Raw genomic sequence first — 17,159 nt, 5'->3', positions numbered from 1 at the left:
CGGATAAACACAGTTACAATAGTAATTAAAAATTTCACACACAAATGGAGGATGAGACATGTTTGAACCTTGATCAGAATGTTTAATCTAACAATTTTAACATTTTTATTCCGTCAATAACTTATAGACAAGACAAGACATAGTTATTTTTTATAAATAAAAAACACATTCTTACAAAGAATGCAAAGTGTTTTGTTTAGAGAAATAATAATAAAGTGATAATAGAATAGATATTAGATAGATAGAGAGAGTCTCAATTCTTCAAGGTTAAGTCCTCTTTCGCTCGTTTTGGTTTCTCTCTCGTCAAGGAATTTGAGATCCACCATCACGATGTTCTTCAGATTCTCGCTCCTCCTCCTTCTCCTCCTCTCTCCGGCCTTCGCTTCCGAGTCAGATCACAAGGTCAGTCTGATTTCACAATTCTACTTCTCGATCTGCGTTTCCTTCAGATCCATCTTTCAATTTTCTTAGGGCATCAGATCTTAACTTTTTTTTTTCATCATGCACGACTCTCTTGTGTTTGTTGTTGTCGTTTTGATTAATTCATCATATTTGATTTGTTTCGAATTACGTAAACATGGTAGATAATTCACTTGTGCGTGTGTGAGTGAGTGTGCAATCATTCATTGTTTTTGTATTATATTAGATTCATTCATTGATTAATTAGTTTGTTTTACTGTTGTATGCATTGTCTTTGAAATTTGTATGTAACCCCTGAATGAAGATTCAGATAGTGCCAGTCCAATAATTTTTAATAGTAAGTAAAACCTAAAACTTGTCCAATGTTGCTCGATATGCCCCCAGGTTGCTCAAACCCTAATAAAAGGACGAGCGGAACTTAGCTTCCAAATGGATTTTTAGTAAAAAAACAAGACAATCAGAAGATATGTTCTGATGAGTTGATAGGCTTTTAAGCAAACATGAGGGGCCTATACAGCAACTATCAAACAAATTTAAATATACGGAGCCTTTTTTGTTTATAAAATGTAATGAAAAATGAACTTTTTTCGTTGTAGGACTAAAGCTAGGGTTTTAGTGGTGTGCCGGGAGGCAATGGCTGATATTGACCAATAAAGGATATTCATTGTTTTTTGGTTCCTTTATTTAGTTTTAGCTTATCTCCATTTACAAGTTTGGTTGAAAATTGCAAGGGGGTTGGGTTTTAGAGTTCTTAGTCTTTTTTGATGGTCCATCATCTATTTGTTCTTATCATTACAATTGTTGAAGTGGTGCGGATGGTGACATATGGCATACTTATCCAATGGGAAAGGTTGTTTAGGAAATAAGTGAGTGCATAAGGGTTTTTGTCTCTCTTGACTTTAAGAACTAGGGTGGTGCATAGTTTTCCCTTTCATATGAACTTATCAATGTTGGATATCACTTCATTTGGACGAAGCTTTTTCTTTGTGTTATGGATGACTCATATATCTTAAATTGATTCGCGTTGACAAAAAAATAAGGACAACACTTGGGTGACAATATGGTGCCAATGTCATGTGACATTGGCCAACCACAATATGCCACATGTCACTCTTTATTTTAAAAAATTACAAAAAACAAAAAATCCTTATGAAAGAGAGAGAAGAAAATCACTTGTCACATTGTGGTTGGCCAATGTCACATGACATTGGCACCACCATGTCACCCAAGTGTTGTCCCAAAAATAATTACTGGTACACAATACACTTCAACGAGTGATCCCATTAAATTAATATCTAGAATGTACTACTATATGTCTTTTAAGAAATTGTAATTGTGATTCTTTATGTACCATACCCTTTTCTTGAGCTTATTAGAATGATTAAAATATGTATCTATTTATATGTAGCTTCCTGTGAACACTGAGCATCTCTTTAAAGCATGTAGTTTGTTTTGTTTTTTTGCAGTACCAACCAGATGACCCAGTTACCCTTTGGGTCAACAAAGTAGGTCCGTACAATAATCCTCAAGAAACATATAATTATTACAGCCTGCCATTTTGCCGTCCACCTGGTAATACTGCTCACAAATGGGGCGGTCTAGGTGAGGTCCTTGGTGGCAACGAACTTATTGATAGCCAAATTGAGATAAAGTTTCTAGGTATGCAGAATTTTTGTCCCATTTATTTCCTTTAAGACCTATCAGTAGACAAACTGGCTTTAACGTTTTTTTCTTTTTCTTTCCAGGGAATGTGGAAAGGACCACTTTTTGCCGTTTGAATCTTGACGAGGCAAAGGTTAAACAGTTCAAGGATGCAATTGAAAATAATTACTGGTTTGAATTCTTCATGGGTATGTTATGCGTTGTTTCTTTTCTTTACTCAGAATCGATAAAACGACTGTACTTATGGATAATCAAGAAATTTTAAAGGCTTGATGCATGTTTTTGTCATTGGTCTTTTATTAAATAAAGACTGGAAAATAATATCCAACCCACAAAATATTGCCTCTTAGAACTCAGTATGGATAAACTTCACAAAAAGCACTGTTGGATTTTTTTTGAAAGAATCATTTACCTTAAATTAGCTTCTGTGTTTGTGTTTCGTTGGAAGATTTCTCATTTAAATTCTCTTTACATGTGTATAAGCTTATAAGGATTTCTGTAAGTGAAAAACCATGAACCTATTTTAATTGAGAAGCTCTTATAATCCAATGTGGGATTTACTCTCTGTCTTGTCTATCCAATCAGCTTCTCTAAATCAAAATCAAGAAGATGCCATTGCAGGAGGCCAACAGTGTTTTTAACACATCTTGAAAAACAAAACATCAAATGAAACAAAGTGGTGCTTCTATAGTTGAAAATAAGAATAAAAAATTCTCGAGCAAAACAAGCCTTTAGAAACTTGTATGTGAAGTCATTTCCTAACAGTGATGTCAAATGCCGGCCATGGTGGATTGTGGTGGTGGATTTTTTTTGACAACTGCATGGCCAATTTGAGAAGATGGCGGCTTTTTGGCTTTCCACCTTTGTCCGCCATCCGCCATTGATAACATTTCTGCCTAAGCATTCTAATTGATATTACAATCACCTTGACTTAAAAAAACCCAGGTCCTACAGAGCTTCTTCTGCATGTTGGGTCCATGGATCATGTTTTTTAACATTCTCTTCTAATCTTAATCTTTTGTTTTAGCCAATGAAGATTATTTGTTTAAACTATATACTAAGCGTTTTCAATACCTAGCCTTGGGGATAATTGAAGAATTGAAATTATGTTGTCTTGATAAGTATAACGCGAACAATAATTTGTTTTTGGTATTGGTTCTTATTATTTGTTTTCATTTTAACATAATTATTTTTTAAAATAGCTGAATAACTTACGTTTGGCACTGTTTCTTTCCTTGCTGGTTTTATTGGTTGATCTTCAATGCGCTAAACACAAGTCCAGATGATCTTCCGTTGTGGGGTATGCCTATCACCGTCTCTGTCTCTCTCTGTCCATTTGATATGACTGTGTTTTATTTGTTCATCATTACTGAATGTTCTTTTATTCATGTTTAAGGGTATGTTGGGGAGCTACATCCTGACAAGAACAGTGATAGTGGCAAGCATGTCCTTTACACACACAAGAACATCATTGTTAAGTACAATACAGATCAGGTGAGAAAATTGTTTGGATAACTTTGCTGTTTTGTTAGGTGTTTTGGGGTTCATGAAGTGCCATAATTGGTCCTCTTTTTGCAGATCATTCATGTGAATCTCACTCATGATGACCCGAAACCTTTGGAAGCAGGAAGATCTTTGGACATGACATATTCTGTTAAATGGATTGCCACTAATGTCACTTTTAGACACCGGTTTGATGTATATCTGGACTATCCATTCTTTGAGCATCAGGTGATAAATATATTCTGCCCATATTTTTTTAGCTTGAAGTGGTGTTTATTATTGCCATTGGTTATATGCTATGTGTCATTGATAAAACTTCACTTCTCTGGTTTGTGTAGATTCATTGGTTCTCTATTTTTAACTCTTTTATGATGGTCATATTCCTAACTGGATTGGTGTCTATGATATTGATGCGAACTTTGAGAAATGACTATGCAAAGTATGCTCGGGAAGATGATGATTTGGAAACTCTGGTAAAGCTTCATTAACCACTTTATTTTTTGAAGTATTTAAGAAATATATATATATATATATATATATATATATATATATATATATATTCCATTCCTGGAAATTTCATTGTGGTTCTGATGGTCAATTCTTGGTCAACACAAATATTTTTAGGAAAGAGACGTCAGTGAAGAATCTGGCTGGAAACTTGTGCATGGTGATGTTTTTCGGCCTCCTCGCAGTTTGGCTCTTCTTTCAGCTGTTGTTGGTACGGGTGCTCAGCTTGCGTTGTTGATTCTTCTTGTCATCTTGTTAGCTATTGTTGGGATGTTGTATGTTGAGTAAGTACTCGACCTTAAACTAACTAAAATGTTACTCTGAATTATTTTATCAATGACTGCACAATATGGACTTGATGCTACATGCACATGTTATCTTCTACTTTTATGCATGTCTCGACTATCAATCAGTGATCCGTTGCTCTAGTTTTCCTGTTGAATGTATTTTGTTTGTTCATTTCTCCTTAATTCATTATAATGCAAATTTCCTTTAATATGCAGCCGAGGAGCCATTGTCACAACATTCATTGTTTGTTATGCTCTCACGTCAGTCATTTCTGGTTATGTAAGTGGGGGGATGTACTCACGTAATGGGGGTAAGGTTTTGCATTGATCTCATTTGTATTTCTGGTTTGTTTGGATGTACTCACTCGTTTGTATGCACTCTTTTTACAGTGACTATAACTATGCTTATCTTTTTTAGGTAAAAGTTGGATTAAATCCATGATCCTTACAGCATCACTTTTCCCATTCCTGTGCTTTGGAATTGGATTCATCTTAAACACCGTGGCTATATTTTATGGATCTCTAGCAGCAATCCCCTTTGGTACAATGGTGGTTGTCTTTGTTATTTGGGCTTTCATCTCTTTCCCTCTTGCACTTCTTGGCACAGTTGTTGGAAGAAACTGGAGCGGTGCTCCAAATAATCCATGTCGTGTTAAGACCATTCCTCGTCCCATTCCTGAGAAGAAGTGGTACCTCACACCCTCTGTAGTTTCTCTGATGGGTGGACTGCTTCCCTTTGGCAGCATATTCATTGAGATGTATTTTGTATTTACTTCCTTCTGGAATTACAAGGTGAGTTACAATGGAATGCCTTATTCGGGTAGAAAGTTTTTTTATTCTTATTGGTCTTGTGAAGATTTACTTGCACTTTTTCATGGCAGAGTCAGTAATTATTCTCATGGAGATATTTCTATTCAAATTGCAATGACCTTTTTAGGAGTAACCCTTGTATTCCCGTGAAAGCTGATTAAACACAAGCACTGTCTTCTTACTTGTTTTTTCCATTCTTTTTCCTTCCACTTTGTGGCCAACAGGTGTACTATGTCTATGGCTTCATGCTACTGGTTTTTCTGATTCTCATTGTTGTTACAGTATGTGTGACAATTGTGGGGACATACTTTTTGTTAAATGCTGAGAACTACAATTGGCAATGGACTTCTTTTCTTTCAGCTGCATCAACAGGCGTTTATGTATATTTGTACTCGATATACTACTACTATGTGAAGACAAAGATGTCAGGCTTCTTCCAAACTAGCTTCTATTTTGGATACACTGCGATGTTTTGTCTTGGACTGGGAATTCTCTGTGGTAAGTCTTCAGTTTAATTTTACTCTTTCTGGGATCATGTATTCGCTCTGCACAAGGGAAATGGGATACCTTAATCACGTGCTGAATACCTTATAATAAAAGTTCATATGTTCTTATCACCATACTTGATATGAATGTTTCTTCAAATGTGCAGGAGCTGTGGGTCATCTTGGTTCGAATTTGTTTGTGAGGAGGATCTACCGCAATATCAAGTGTGACTAAGGCTTAGATGAAGCCTCTGGTCATGTGGGGACCAAGCAATGTTTATAGGGTAGTATGACGGGGTTTTGATGATGGGAATGTATTCTTTCTCGATAATAGGGAAACCCTGAGATTTTTTTCCCTGGCTGTAATTGAAAGCTTTGATTTAGAATGCAGGGATTGATCTTTATTATCATAATTCAGATAGTAGCTAGCAAAATATCAGACTCTTATGGTTTCTTTTTAAGTCCTTTTATTACAAAATAGGTGCCAGATTGACGAACTGATGTCTGATTCCCAAACGCGCTTTATCTATTGTACGTAGAGGGGATGAAGTCTCGGAAATGAATTTTGTATCAACTCCGTTCTGAGTACTTCCTCCACATACCTTCGTGGTTTAATCTAAATTTTAAATCATTACGATTATTCATTTTTGCCTTCTATTGTTTTTGAGGATGTGAATATTTTCAATTTCTCTTGTCTGTTTGTAAGGAATGTGAATAGAATAGATAAACAATCTGTGTTGTTGCCTGCTTGGCTTCTTATCCTTGCTGTTTAGATAATTTTGGTCCATATTTGGAGGTTTTCTTTAAGATGTATGGGTTATATACCTCTCAAAAAAATGTATGGGTTATATAAATGCAATACTGTGAGGATAAACATTCAGTGGACTAAAAGAAAAGCATTTTCCCCCTTTCCTTCTTTCTAGTTAGCATCTTACGTTAGAATTTGGCGAAAATTAAATTAAGCACTATTTTCACAGCTGTCTGCTTGTGTGCATTGTTTGTTTGGTCTTGGTAGTTTCTTTTGAATTAAATGTATATACATAACAAAACTAAATGATTTACTTTAAAAAAAAAACTGATAATTAAAATAAAACTATCCATATTAAATGGATAAAGTAATAATCAAGTGGTTTGAATTGATCAAGAGCACCCTGAATTTGATCTTATTGAAAGTTATTGCTAGATTTTCCTTACCTTTTAACCAAAGATCAAATTAAGGTTCCTTCTTCCTCTAACAACAAGAGGTTTAAAACAAAACAAAAAAAAGGTAAACTAGTACACTACATAATATTCCATTTTATATACTTTGAAAACTAAAAGATATACGGTGAGGATGGTGCCAACGAGGATTCTCCAAGAATGTGTGGTGTTAAGGAGAGATAGATAGAGTGAGGCATAAATGAATGCCACGTGGTAGATAGGGTTGCATGGAGTTCAAATAGCAGCTCGTTGTAACCACACTTTTTCCACAAGCTCCTTTATTATTCATTCATTCATTCCCCTATCAATCTTATTATCAACAACACAGAGCAGTGTTAATTTGCCTTAGAAACCAAAAAAGAAATAATAGTAATGGCAACCGCACCTGCTTTGTATGGAACTGCAGTGAGCACCTCCTTCCTCAGGAGGCAGCCAATGCCAGTGTCAGTCAGCACCACCACAACAACCACAAAGGCTTTTCCCAGCGGTTTTGGTTTAAAAAGTAACACAGGAAAGCGTGGTGATCTTGCAGTTGCAATGGCTAGTTACAAGGTGAAGCTTGTTACACCAGAAGGAACTCAAGAATTTGAATGTCCAGATGATGTTTACATTCTTGACCATGCTGAGGAAGTTGGTATTGAACTTCCATACTCATGCAGAGCTGGTTCTTGTTCTTCATGTGCTGGCAAAGTTGCTGCTGGTGAAGTTGATCAGTCAGATGGTTCTTTCCTTGATGATGATCAGATTGAAGAAGGTTGGGTTCTTACATGTGTTGCTTATGCTAAGTCTGATGTTACCATTGAGACTCACAAGGAAGAAGAACTCACTGCTTAATTCATTTGTATTACTCTATCATGTTATGTTTGTTGCTTTTAAATTTTGTCTTCCTACTTTGTCTCTCTCTACAATGAGTAGTAACTCTTTTAATTCCTTCACTTGTATGTGAAGTTAATAATGTTGTTCTGTCTTTATTATTCTTGTTTTTTTGCTCACACTTTTCTTCGGTTGAATATTATATGAATTTTTTATTTTCTCATACAAATTTCTGTGTGTGTTTTGAGCATGGATTTTGTCATGTCTCACCACTAGCTGAATTATCATAAATTAATATGGTACTAATAATCATTTTACAATTGTCTCGAAGTAGATTTGAACTGTTATGAGTGAGATTGATGCTAAAATGATATTGATGACTTTCTTAACTTCATAATACTAATAGACAATAGATGCTAGTGTTTCATGTGGAGGATTTGATTTCCAAATTGGGAGAAGGAGATAATTTTTTATGGCAGCTTCATTTTTATAACTTAATATATAATTCAAAAGTGAGATATACAATATCTAATTGTCACTCCAGTACTAGCTTGTTTCTTGATTCCACACTAGTTGCACTATTAGGAAGGGAAATAGAAATAAAATTCTTGAGAAGAAAAATATAAAATCTGTCTCAAAATCCATCTTTAAGTTTAGTTATATATATTTATTTCTTCTAATAGTGTTATATATGATATGATATACATCTATGCTTCACAGCGTTCAAGAATGATTTGAAAATCTACACTATACTACTCTATAGAATTCCTTCTTGGTATGCAGTAGAACTTAAAATATGAAACATAAAATTGATCATGTTTTGTGAAACAAATCAAGAAGTGTTTCAACTTTAGCCTCCTCTACGTTGACAACATTGTTGTAGTGCGAATTGATATGTACGGGTTCGGACAGATCGGTTGAATCTTGAAGATTGTTAGAAAAATTCAGCTGGTCTACTGATGTTACTGTTATCTGATTCAAAGACTCTAAGTCTAAGGAAGTTGTTCGAGTTAGCGTGCCGGATACCACTGTTATCTCGTCCCTCTCATCGATCGTTGATTCTAGGGAACATATTGATCTAGCAGTATGTGAATGCTTAGACTTCTGTTTTACTCTCTTACACCAACTGTGTAAGGAATCTCTAACACTCTCTGTCACTAGAGCCTTCTTACATCGCGATCCCATCTGTAGTAAACAAGAGTGAATATCATAATCAAATAAGTTTACTACTCTCACATTTTTGTTTGAACAATGTTACAAAATATGAGAGAAGAAAATATGCACTAAACATTATTGTAAATATCTAATTTCAACAGAACTTTATGTAGAGAAAGTTTAAGCTAACCTGTGAAACTATTACATTCAGGGGTACTGTCATATAGCTACACCAGAACTGAACAAGAACACTGCAATGCAGGATAAGAAATGAGAGCATGTAAGAGCATATGCAATTGAAAAGTATTGTGGAATATGGAAAATGAGTCAATAAAGTCTAACAAAGAACTCTTGAGAGTGAGAGATGAAACATTGAAACTAACCCAGATGTCAACCGAATGATGATCATGTAATGGTGTCTCATGAAGCATGATTTTTCTTTGAATCCCCACTAGACATAGACATACAAGAAAAAATGATCAAAGAATGAAAGACCTTAAGCAGATTAATGCAAGTAATGAAACAAATGTAGGCATAGATACAATCATGTAAAATTTAAATCTTACCAATGTCCATATGAATGAGGCCATTTCAAAGGCATTCTGCATGAACAATAGAGAAAATAAGGACAAAAAGGAAAATAACTGTGAAGGTTGACGCGATTATCAATTAATCACAAATGCATTCCATATTTTACCTGAAATATCACAAACTGTATGATCCATAACAATATATCTGGTTTTTTGAACCAAAAAAGACCATCGCGCGGCTTTACTTGTGTTCTTGCACTTGGACCCTGCTGCTGCCAGATTTCAAGCGCTAAAATGGATACAACATGTTGAAGTTTTGTACCTATTAACATCACAAGCTTTTACGCATAGAGAAATCAGATGTTAACCAACATGATTTTCTAAGAATTTCTTCATTTTGGATGTATTCAAAAATGTAAACAGATTATTATACATACAATTGCAGGGATAAAGGAGAGCCAGAAGTATATATTCAGACCTGCAAATTTAGAAACTCAATTAACTGATGAAATCAACAAAGACACTTCATTCAGTCTACTACACATGTTCTATTATGAAAAAGGAAAGTTACCATGGATGTTCACAAAGATGCAGACTATAGTATAAATCCAAAGCGGCCAGCTGCAAAGTTCAAGGAGGTAATTTTCAGCTCTAGCATGCTTTTGTTTAAACTGTATGCATGAATTGATAAATCAAAAAACACTGCTATTCAAAAGGGTTCATACCTTATTCCTAGAATGCCATGAAATTCGTCCTCCATGCTTCTAACCATATATTTATGAAAATCATATGATAACGGCAATTTATGTTCCTGAGAATTTAAAAAGTAGGGAGCAAATAAGACTAGTAGTATAAAATATTATATCAGTGAGGAAGAAGAAATCAAAAGACGGAAGAAGAAAAACACTCATCAACTAGAAAAACTTACAGTGATGAAACCAAGACGGAGTGCGAGGTAATCTGATTTTTGTATAGAACTCCTAAACTGACGCAGAAAACATAGCTGCAATGCAAGGTCAGATCACTGTAAATTATCACCCTAAAATATGTAAGTATAAGGTTGGTACTAAGCAGATTTAGAAGTAAAAAGGTTATTTTATTATCTTGTCATACTTTTGAAACTGATATATTTTTCAACTAGAAAGATGCAATGATTAGTTCAATTGCTTGCAAAACAATAAGTAAGGATGTGTAATTAATTAGTATTGATGATACATTACCATCCATATTAGTATAGGATTCCTGCTCCACGGATGAGACGCGTGATGGAAAACAAAGGTTGTTTGCCGCCTCATCACTTTGTTGTTCTTACCTGTAGAATAAAATCAATTAAAGTATATATGAGATATGTGATTAGAACAAAACAACAACCAAGCCCTATCCCACTAAGTTTGATCGGCTACATGGATCAAATGACGCCATAGTGTGATTATGATGAAAAATTATTACATTAGAAACAAACAGTGGAAATTTTTCCCTTCAGGCATTGACAAAATTCTAACAGTACCAAGGTTGGTGTCATCAATGAAGCAACATTCAATTTCTATGTAGTTTACCTTGCAAATTTCCATCGATAAGAGCCACCGTAGCCTGATTTTCCCATCTGCACCAACTATAGATCTACAAACACATGCCACAGAAAAACTAAACCACTGCTTACTTAACATAGGAAAGGTAATGTGAAATACTTTGCTAGTAAATACTCAAGTAAAGGCGCTACTTATCTAGTTATTACTAGTACTTAGAGCATCTCTAATGGTCATTTTTTAAAGAACTCACTCTGAGTTTCATACACTACTATCAATTGGTCACCACAATGTCACATCATACTTATGAAACTCATATACATTTGCTGTAATGATAAAAAATTATGCAACTCTTAAGCAACTCAAACATTTATATTTCTTGAATAGCATGAAACAAAATTTTATTCAAATGCTACCATTGCTTAATTAAGCTACTTCATTAAAATCTATGCAACTCACTTTGACACCTCAAGTTCCTCCATTGGGTAGAAAATATAAGAAACAAATGTTTATTCTTCTATAGAACTCTAGTAGATACCCTTATTGAATATGCTCTTACATGAACATTGACCAATCTTAGGTATAACAATAAACTGGAAATTTTAATGACTGACCTTGCTCATTGCTAAACCAACAGCGAGACAACTATACAGAACATGAGTGATCCCGAGAACAAATAAAAACCGGTGCAGCTGCTCAAGACCTTCATATGAAACAAATGGTTCATGACCCTGCAAAGAAACAGCATTTAATCTCAGTTTTTTCAACACAAGATAACATCCTTCATTTTACAATTGAAGCATGCTATGTTACCTCTCCACATTGATGGAGTGCACCACTATACAGTCCCTTTGGAATAGTAGTTTCATCTGAGAAAGATGAAGAGTTTACAATCATGACATGCTCAATCATGGGAAGGTCTTGTTCAGCACAGGTATAGAATCGACTGCTGAAAAGTGATGAATTTACACAAATTTCAGAGATCCATCTTGCGCTTTGTGCTAACAACAAAGAGATAAGCCCAAGCAGCATCAACTCTATATCAACAAGGATCAGTCCAAGTTAATTATATATAATAAAAAAAAAACAATAAAGTTGCCAAAGATTCTGATGGAAAACTGAAATAAGGTGAGCATATGATTATTGAATGTTCACACTGGGAAAAGAAATTCTCTGCTACTAATACAGAAATGATATCTATATCTAATTTAGATCAAGTTTTATTGCAGGAACTCTCACACACCAATCTTAGACACTGCTAACTTTTTCAGTGGTTTTCTTCCTCACTCTCTAATCTTCACTCAGTTCTTGAAAATGCATTAGCAACTCAAGCACATAAAGCATAGTGGAACCATAATCACCCTAGTGTCCTTAATTCTGTGTTTTTGAGCTAGTTGGTAGGAACAACATCTTTAATTACCTTCTTTAATTTTCTCCAGAGAAGCAAAAAGTGCCTTCCTTCTTGTCTTCTTCAACCACTGCATGCATAGCCAAGAAAAATAAGTTTCATGTCCTCATGAGATTTAAGAAACTACTAGTTATTTTATTGGTCCAAGTTACATTCACAGTTAAATTCTACTGTTCAAACTTATTAGGAGAGCTTGTTGATATGACTAGCCAACAAATCTAGAGGCTAAAATATAAAATAAAATAAAAATAAAAGAATCAGGATGCTGGCACCTAATTAATATCAAACACTAACCTATCAGAATGTAATAAATTTGCCAGCAGATACATAGAGAACATAGGAACATGTCATTACTTTTGGCAGTTCATGTGACTATTATACATTATTGCTTCTTGAGCTGCTTATGTCACACTTACATTACATACCTAAGATACCAAATAAAAAGCAATTTCAACACTATCCATTCTCTCATGCCAAGTAGCAAAATAACAAATAACAAGCAAATAGTTAAGGGATGTATAATTGTTCAAAGGCTCCTTCCAAGTTTATACTAAAGTGAGAGACAGTTTATTTGGTATATATTTGGCAAAATCACCACCGTGCCACCGCGATTTTATCCAATCCATCGTGATACCAACCAAACATTCACAGTATAGAGAAATGAGTTTGTATGTTTTTGTTTACCTTTCCAAAACGGTAGATAGAACGCTCAACCAAGAAGCAGACAAAGACCATGACAGTAACAACCGAGGCAACTGAATATGTAGGTGTCTCAGCTAGAGAACGACCTTGCTCCACAGCATGTTCCATTATAATTTCTTCTTACATCAACAACAGAACACAGTCTTTAGTTCTGATACAAAAACATGAAACCTTTCATTAAAAAAACACTTTTGACTCAAAGCAGATGGGATCCAGAAAGGAAAAGAGAAGTATCTGAGCAGCTCAATCTGAGAGTGTTTTGTTTTATATGATTAGTTTAGTTGAAAGGTGCATGTGGAGAGAGGACATTAAAATATTGAATATGCAAGTATAGATCCTACTCACTTTTGATTTGATCATATATTAAATTATTAATGAAACTCTTTTGTTTATAGTTATTGTCAAAGTTAAGTCTAGTTGATTACGTGCAATGCATTGGTGCTGTCTGTGGCACACACACCATGCACATGGAGAGTTTTTCATTCTCCAAGGTTGTTGTTACAAACAACTTTTAGATGGTAAGTTGCAAGGGACCAAAGGGGTCCCTCCCTTAAAGAAAAACCGGTATGGCATTAATTAATTAATTTATATATATAGCAAACTGCTAAAAAAGTAGTCACTTCTGAGCCAAAGACAACAAAAGGAAAGGGAAAAGGAAGTTCAATAATAAAGGACACATATTGTATTACTTTTTCTTGTCCTTGTGAACAAAAGTTATTGACATTGTAATGGTTACTTCTAGCTTGCTTTAAAAATAATGAAAAGAAAAATAATTATAAATTAAAGTGGCACGAAGTCTTGCAGAGATGATACATATGGGAGCTTGGATTACAAGCATGGAAGGCAAGGGATCGAAGAAGGAAGTAGTCTGATAGAGGGTGGTTCAAATGTAATATTAGAGATGATTCTGGTTCTCAGCAATAATATATGCAAAGTCTGAAAAATGACCCTCTAAAATAAAAAACACATATTCTAATCCTGTAATTTGAGATTTTTATTATTTTTGATCCCGTAATATAGTTGAAGTCTAAAAAAGCTACTTAGAGGTTGTTTTTTTCATGATTTTTTTAGACATGATTAGGACGTTAAAATATGACTTTACTCAAAAAACAAAACAATGAAAACTCAACTTAGAAATCGAATTTTGAGCTGATTGTTTGCTAAGACATCTATAGAAATACATAAAAAGGATCTACAAAGTTTCGTATCATTTCAAAGACGTTTCTATATATTTTAATTTTTCAACCAAAACGTGCGAAATTGCAATTTTGTTCCGAGTAAGCATATGCTCACGGGTCAAATTCCGTTATCTAATTTTGTAGGCATGGTTAGAACGTCATAAGAACCTTCACCATGAAATTTTAGAGTTTTTAATCGAGATACAAATTAATTATGAATTTTTAAGAAATTCATAATTACGGGGAATAAAAATTCATAATAAATCCGTCCCTAGTTGGAAAAATCTATTTTTTTTTGTGTAAAGCCATGTTATAACATCCTAAAGATGTTTGAAAAAATTCAATCTCTAGATCACTTTTTTGGACCATGCGTATAATATAGAGTAAAAAATAAATTAAAGAATCTCAAATTACATGGTTAGAATATGTATTTTTTATTTTACAGGGTCATTTTTCAGACATCGCGTATTTTACGGGAACTATTTAAACAATTAACCCAAAAAATATTAATTTACGAGGTTTTTTTCCCTAAAAAAAAATCCCTTTAAAAAAATGAGTTAAATTGGGTTTTGGTCCATATAAAAATTCCAAATCTTGATTTTAATCCGTCTACAAATTTTCAGCAAGTTTTGGTTATCCAAATATTTTCCGCCATGATTTTTTATCTCTATTTTTAAGTTAAATCATGTGTATCCTTATTTAATGAATTTTCATAGATTCATTATGAAAATTCATTGCGAATATTAATTAATGAAAAAAATGAATTTTCATAGAGACCTTAAGAATATATGTAGTTTCAAAAAGCCTGCCCTAGTTTTCTAGTGAGAGAAACTCTAACTTCTCTCTAAACTTTCTTTCCCCTTCGTTCATCGAGGAGGGGTGGTTTTAGGTCATTTTTTGACCTAGAATCACCCCTCTACATCTTTTTTCTCTTTTCTTTCAATCTAAATAAGTGGTTTTCACATAGATCAAGTTTCTTCTTTTGTGTTTTTTTTTGTGATTTCGTCGTCCAAGTACGGCGTTGTGTTGTTCGTCGTCTTGTGTGGCGTTTGATTTCGTGTCTTGTCGCGGTGTTCGTTTAGTTCCTATTGAAAGATCGGCATCAGTCAATTACAAATTCAACAAATGATTTGGGTGTCAACGTTGCAGATCCGGAAGCATGTGAATTTCGGTGACTTAGGTTTTATCATATTTTTTGTAGGCATTTTGCCGTTTTATGCTATTTACTTGGGTGCTGTGAGTTTGTTCGCAAATTCACCCTTTACGTTTTTAGCGATGTTTGTATCTGATGTACTCTATCAATTTGAATGAATGAATATCGTTTTGTTTTTGTCAAAAAAAAATAGAGACCTTAAGAATATTATAATAGTCTCTCTCACAAAATTTTAGATTTTTTTTAACAAAGTATAAATTAAATATAAATTTTCAAACGCTAAAAACTTAAAAATTCATATTTAATTCGTACCTTATTAAAAAAAAAATAATGCAAAAAAATGCAAACACCCTTTACCTTTAACTCAAATATTTTTTTTTTTTGAGGGATTTAACTCAAATATTTTTATTAATTAAATTTAGATGCATGAAATTTGTATTGCAACTATTTTGTATAGTTGCTGATTAAGATAAAATTTGACAAGTTTTTCTAAACGTGGGGCCCCATGTATCCCCAGTAATGAGAGTTGAGTTGAGCATACATTAATTTATAATAAGAGCAAGGAACCATGTTTTGAGGGAGCTGAGCACCAATGGAAAATATCAATGAAAAATGTCGTGAAACAAAGGAATCATGCTAAACTTGGGGCTCCACGTATCCCCCTCAACATGAGTATATAAATAGTCGATCAAGGCTAATTTTTTAGGTCACGTCGTTTTGACAAGTAGAGTTATGGTGTTTGCCTATAAATATTGGACTTGAGAAAAAAATTCAACACACATAATCAATAATGTCCGCATTTTTATACATTTAGTTTTCTATACTTATCTTCTATTTTATGTTTTAGTGCAAGTGTTCGAAATCTTTACAATTGGTGCTCTCTTCAAAATATGACATAGGAATATATATTTCTATCATTTTCTTTTTAGGAATTTATAAAAATAATTTTGAAACTAATTACACATTCTAAGAGAGTAAATACATAATGGGTGTTCATTGATTCTGGTGATCCATTCAACCCGGTGATTCAACCCAATTTGCATACCCAATTTGCATTTTACCGAACATGTTCGAGTTTGGATCGAACTCGTTTAACTCTGAGGTAGTTTGGTTCAGATAACGAGTATATGATTTTGAACGAGCTAATTAAACACATTCAATAAATTTTATTTTTGATAACATAGTCTATGTTTTCGATGTGTTGTTTCTAGTAAATTCAAGCAATAAAATTTAAAATTTAGTCTAAATGTTGAAATTTTCATAAAATAGAATGTAATTTATTTAATTTTGGAATTTTAACACTTATGCTAAGTAAAGATTTTACCTTTTTTTTTAAACACGTAAAGATTTTACCTATAATAGTAAAATAGACTGAAAAGATTATTAAAACAAACTAGTAAAAGACCCGTGCTTTCACACGGGTCGCGTAACATTGCGATAATTATATAAAAAATAATTAGATTGTTAATATTGTAGAATGTTTATAGATATTAAATGATAATTATGAGTATTATTGTAATATTTCTATTAAATGTTTTCCTCTTACATATACAAAAATTTGTTAAATAGTTGAGTTACACCAATTATTGATTTTATTTGCTTATATATGCGAAAACAGATTTTTATGTAGATATATGAGAAAGTTGGTATGAATTTTTTTTTGAAAACTCATGACTATTTTAAATAAATTTTTTTTTTATATGGAAAAAACCGTTCAATGTTTGCACCGCATCCGTTGCAGATTTTATGTACTTATATATAAACAAATTTTTATATACATATATGAGAAAGTCGATATTATAAAATTTTAAAAACTATAC

At 33.5% G+C, this 17,159-nt stretch overlaps 3 protein-coding genes across 3 annotated transcripts; 2 read left to right on the top strand and 1 right to left on the bottom strand.

Annotated features, from left to right (window-relative positions):
- Positions 1-263: 263 nt before the first annotated feature.
- On the top strand, positions 264-6,318 carry LOC146943365 (transmembrane 9 superfamily member 1). The gene is made up of 12 exons (XM_085747835.1): positions 264-402; positions 1,887-2,079; positions 2,166-2,270; positions 3,365-3,382; positions 3,479-3,576; positions 3,661-3,813; positions 3,924-4,058; positions 4,210-4,376; positions 4,596-4,690; positions 4,798-5,171; positions 5,414-5,687; positions 5,842-6,318. Exons 1-12 carry the CDS (start codon positions 331-333, stop codon positions 5,907-5,909), a joined length of 1,752 nt encoding a protein of 583 aa, XP_085603961.1. The 5' UTR covers positions 264-330; the 3' UTR covers positions 5,910-6,318.
- Positions 6,319-6,883: 565 nt separating this feature from the next.
- Positions 6,884-7,848, top strand: LOC146943364 (ferredoxin). Its single transcript, XM_085747841.1, has one exon. It carries the CDS (start codon positions 7,247-7,249, stop codon positions 7,706-7,708), a length of 462 nt encoding a protein of 153 aa, XP_085603967.1. The 5' UTR covers positions 6,884-7,246; the 3' UTR covers positions 7,709-7,848.
- Positions 7,849-8,317: 469 nt separating this feature from the next.
- MLO4 (Seven transmembrane MLO family protein) lies at positions 8,318-13,560 on the bottom strand. Its single transcript, XM_085747837.1, has 15 exons — positions 12,991-13,560; positions 12,319-12,376; positions 11,712-11,935; positions 11,513-11,629; positions 10,929-10,992; positions 10,593-10,684; positions 10,301-10,375; positions 10,098-10,183; positions 9,944-9,993; positions 9,810-9,850; positions 9,540-9,710; positions 9,409-9,444; positions 9,226-9,293; positions 9,033-9,093; positions 8,318-8,872 (listed from the first exon to the last, which is right to left on the bottom strand). Exons 1-15 carry the CDS (start codon positions 13,114-13,116, stop codon positions 8,501-8,503), a joined length of 1,641 nt encoding a protein of 546 aa, XP_085603963.1. The 5' UTR covers positions 13,117-13,560; the 3' UTR covers positions 8,318-8,500.
- Between the last annotated feature and the right edge of the window lie 3,599 nt (positions 13,561-17,159).

Source organism: Medicago sativa, chromosome 2, assembly GCF_051527215.1.
Source record: "Medicago sativa cultivar Bolivia chromosome 2, Bolivia_mono, whole genome shotgun sequence".
Lineage (NCBI taxonomy): Eukaryota > Viridiplantae > Streptophyta > Magnoliopsida > Fabales > Fabaceae > Medicago > Medicago sativa.
Note: the sequence above shows the minus strand (reverse complement) of the source record. Positions and strands in the feature narration are given on the sequence as shown.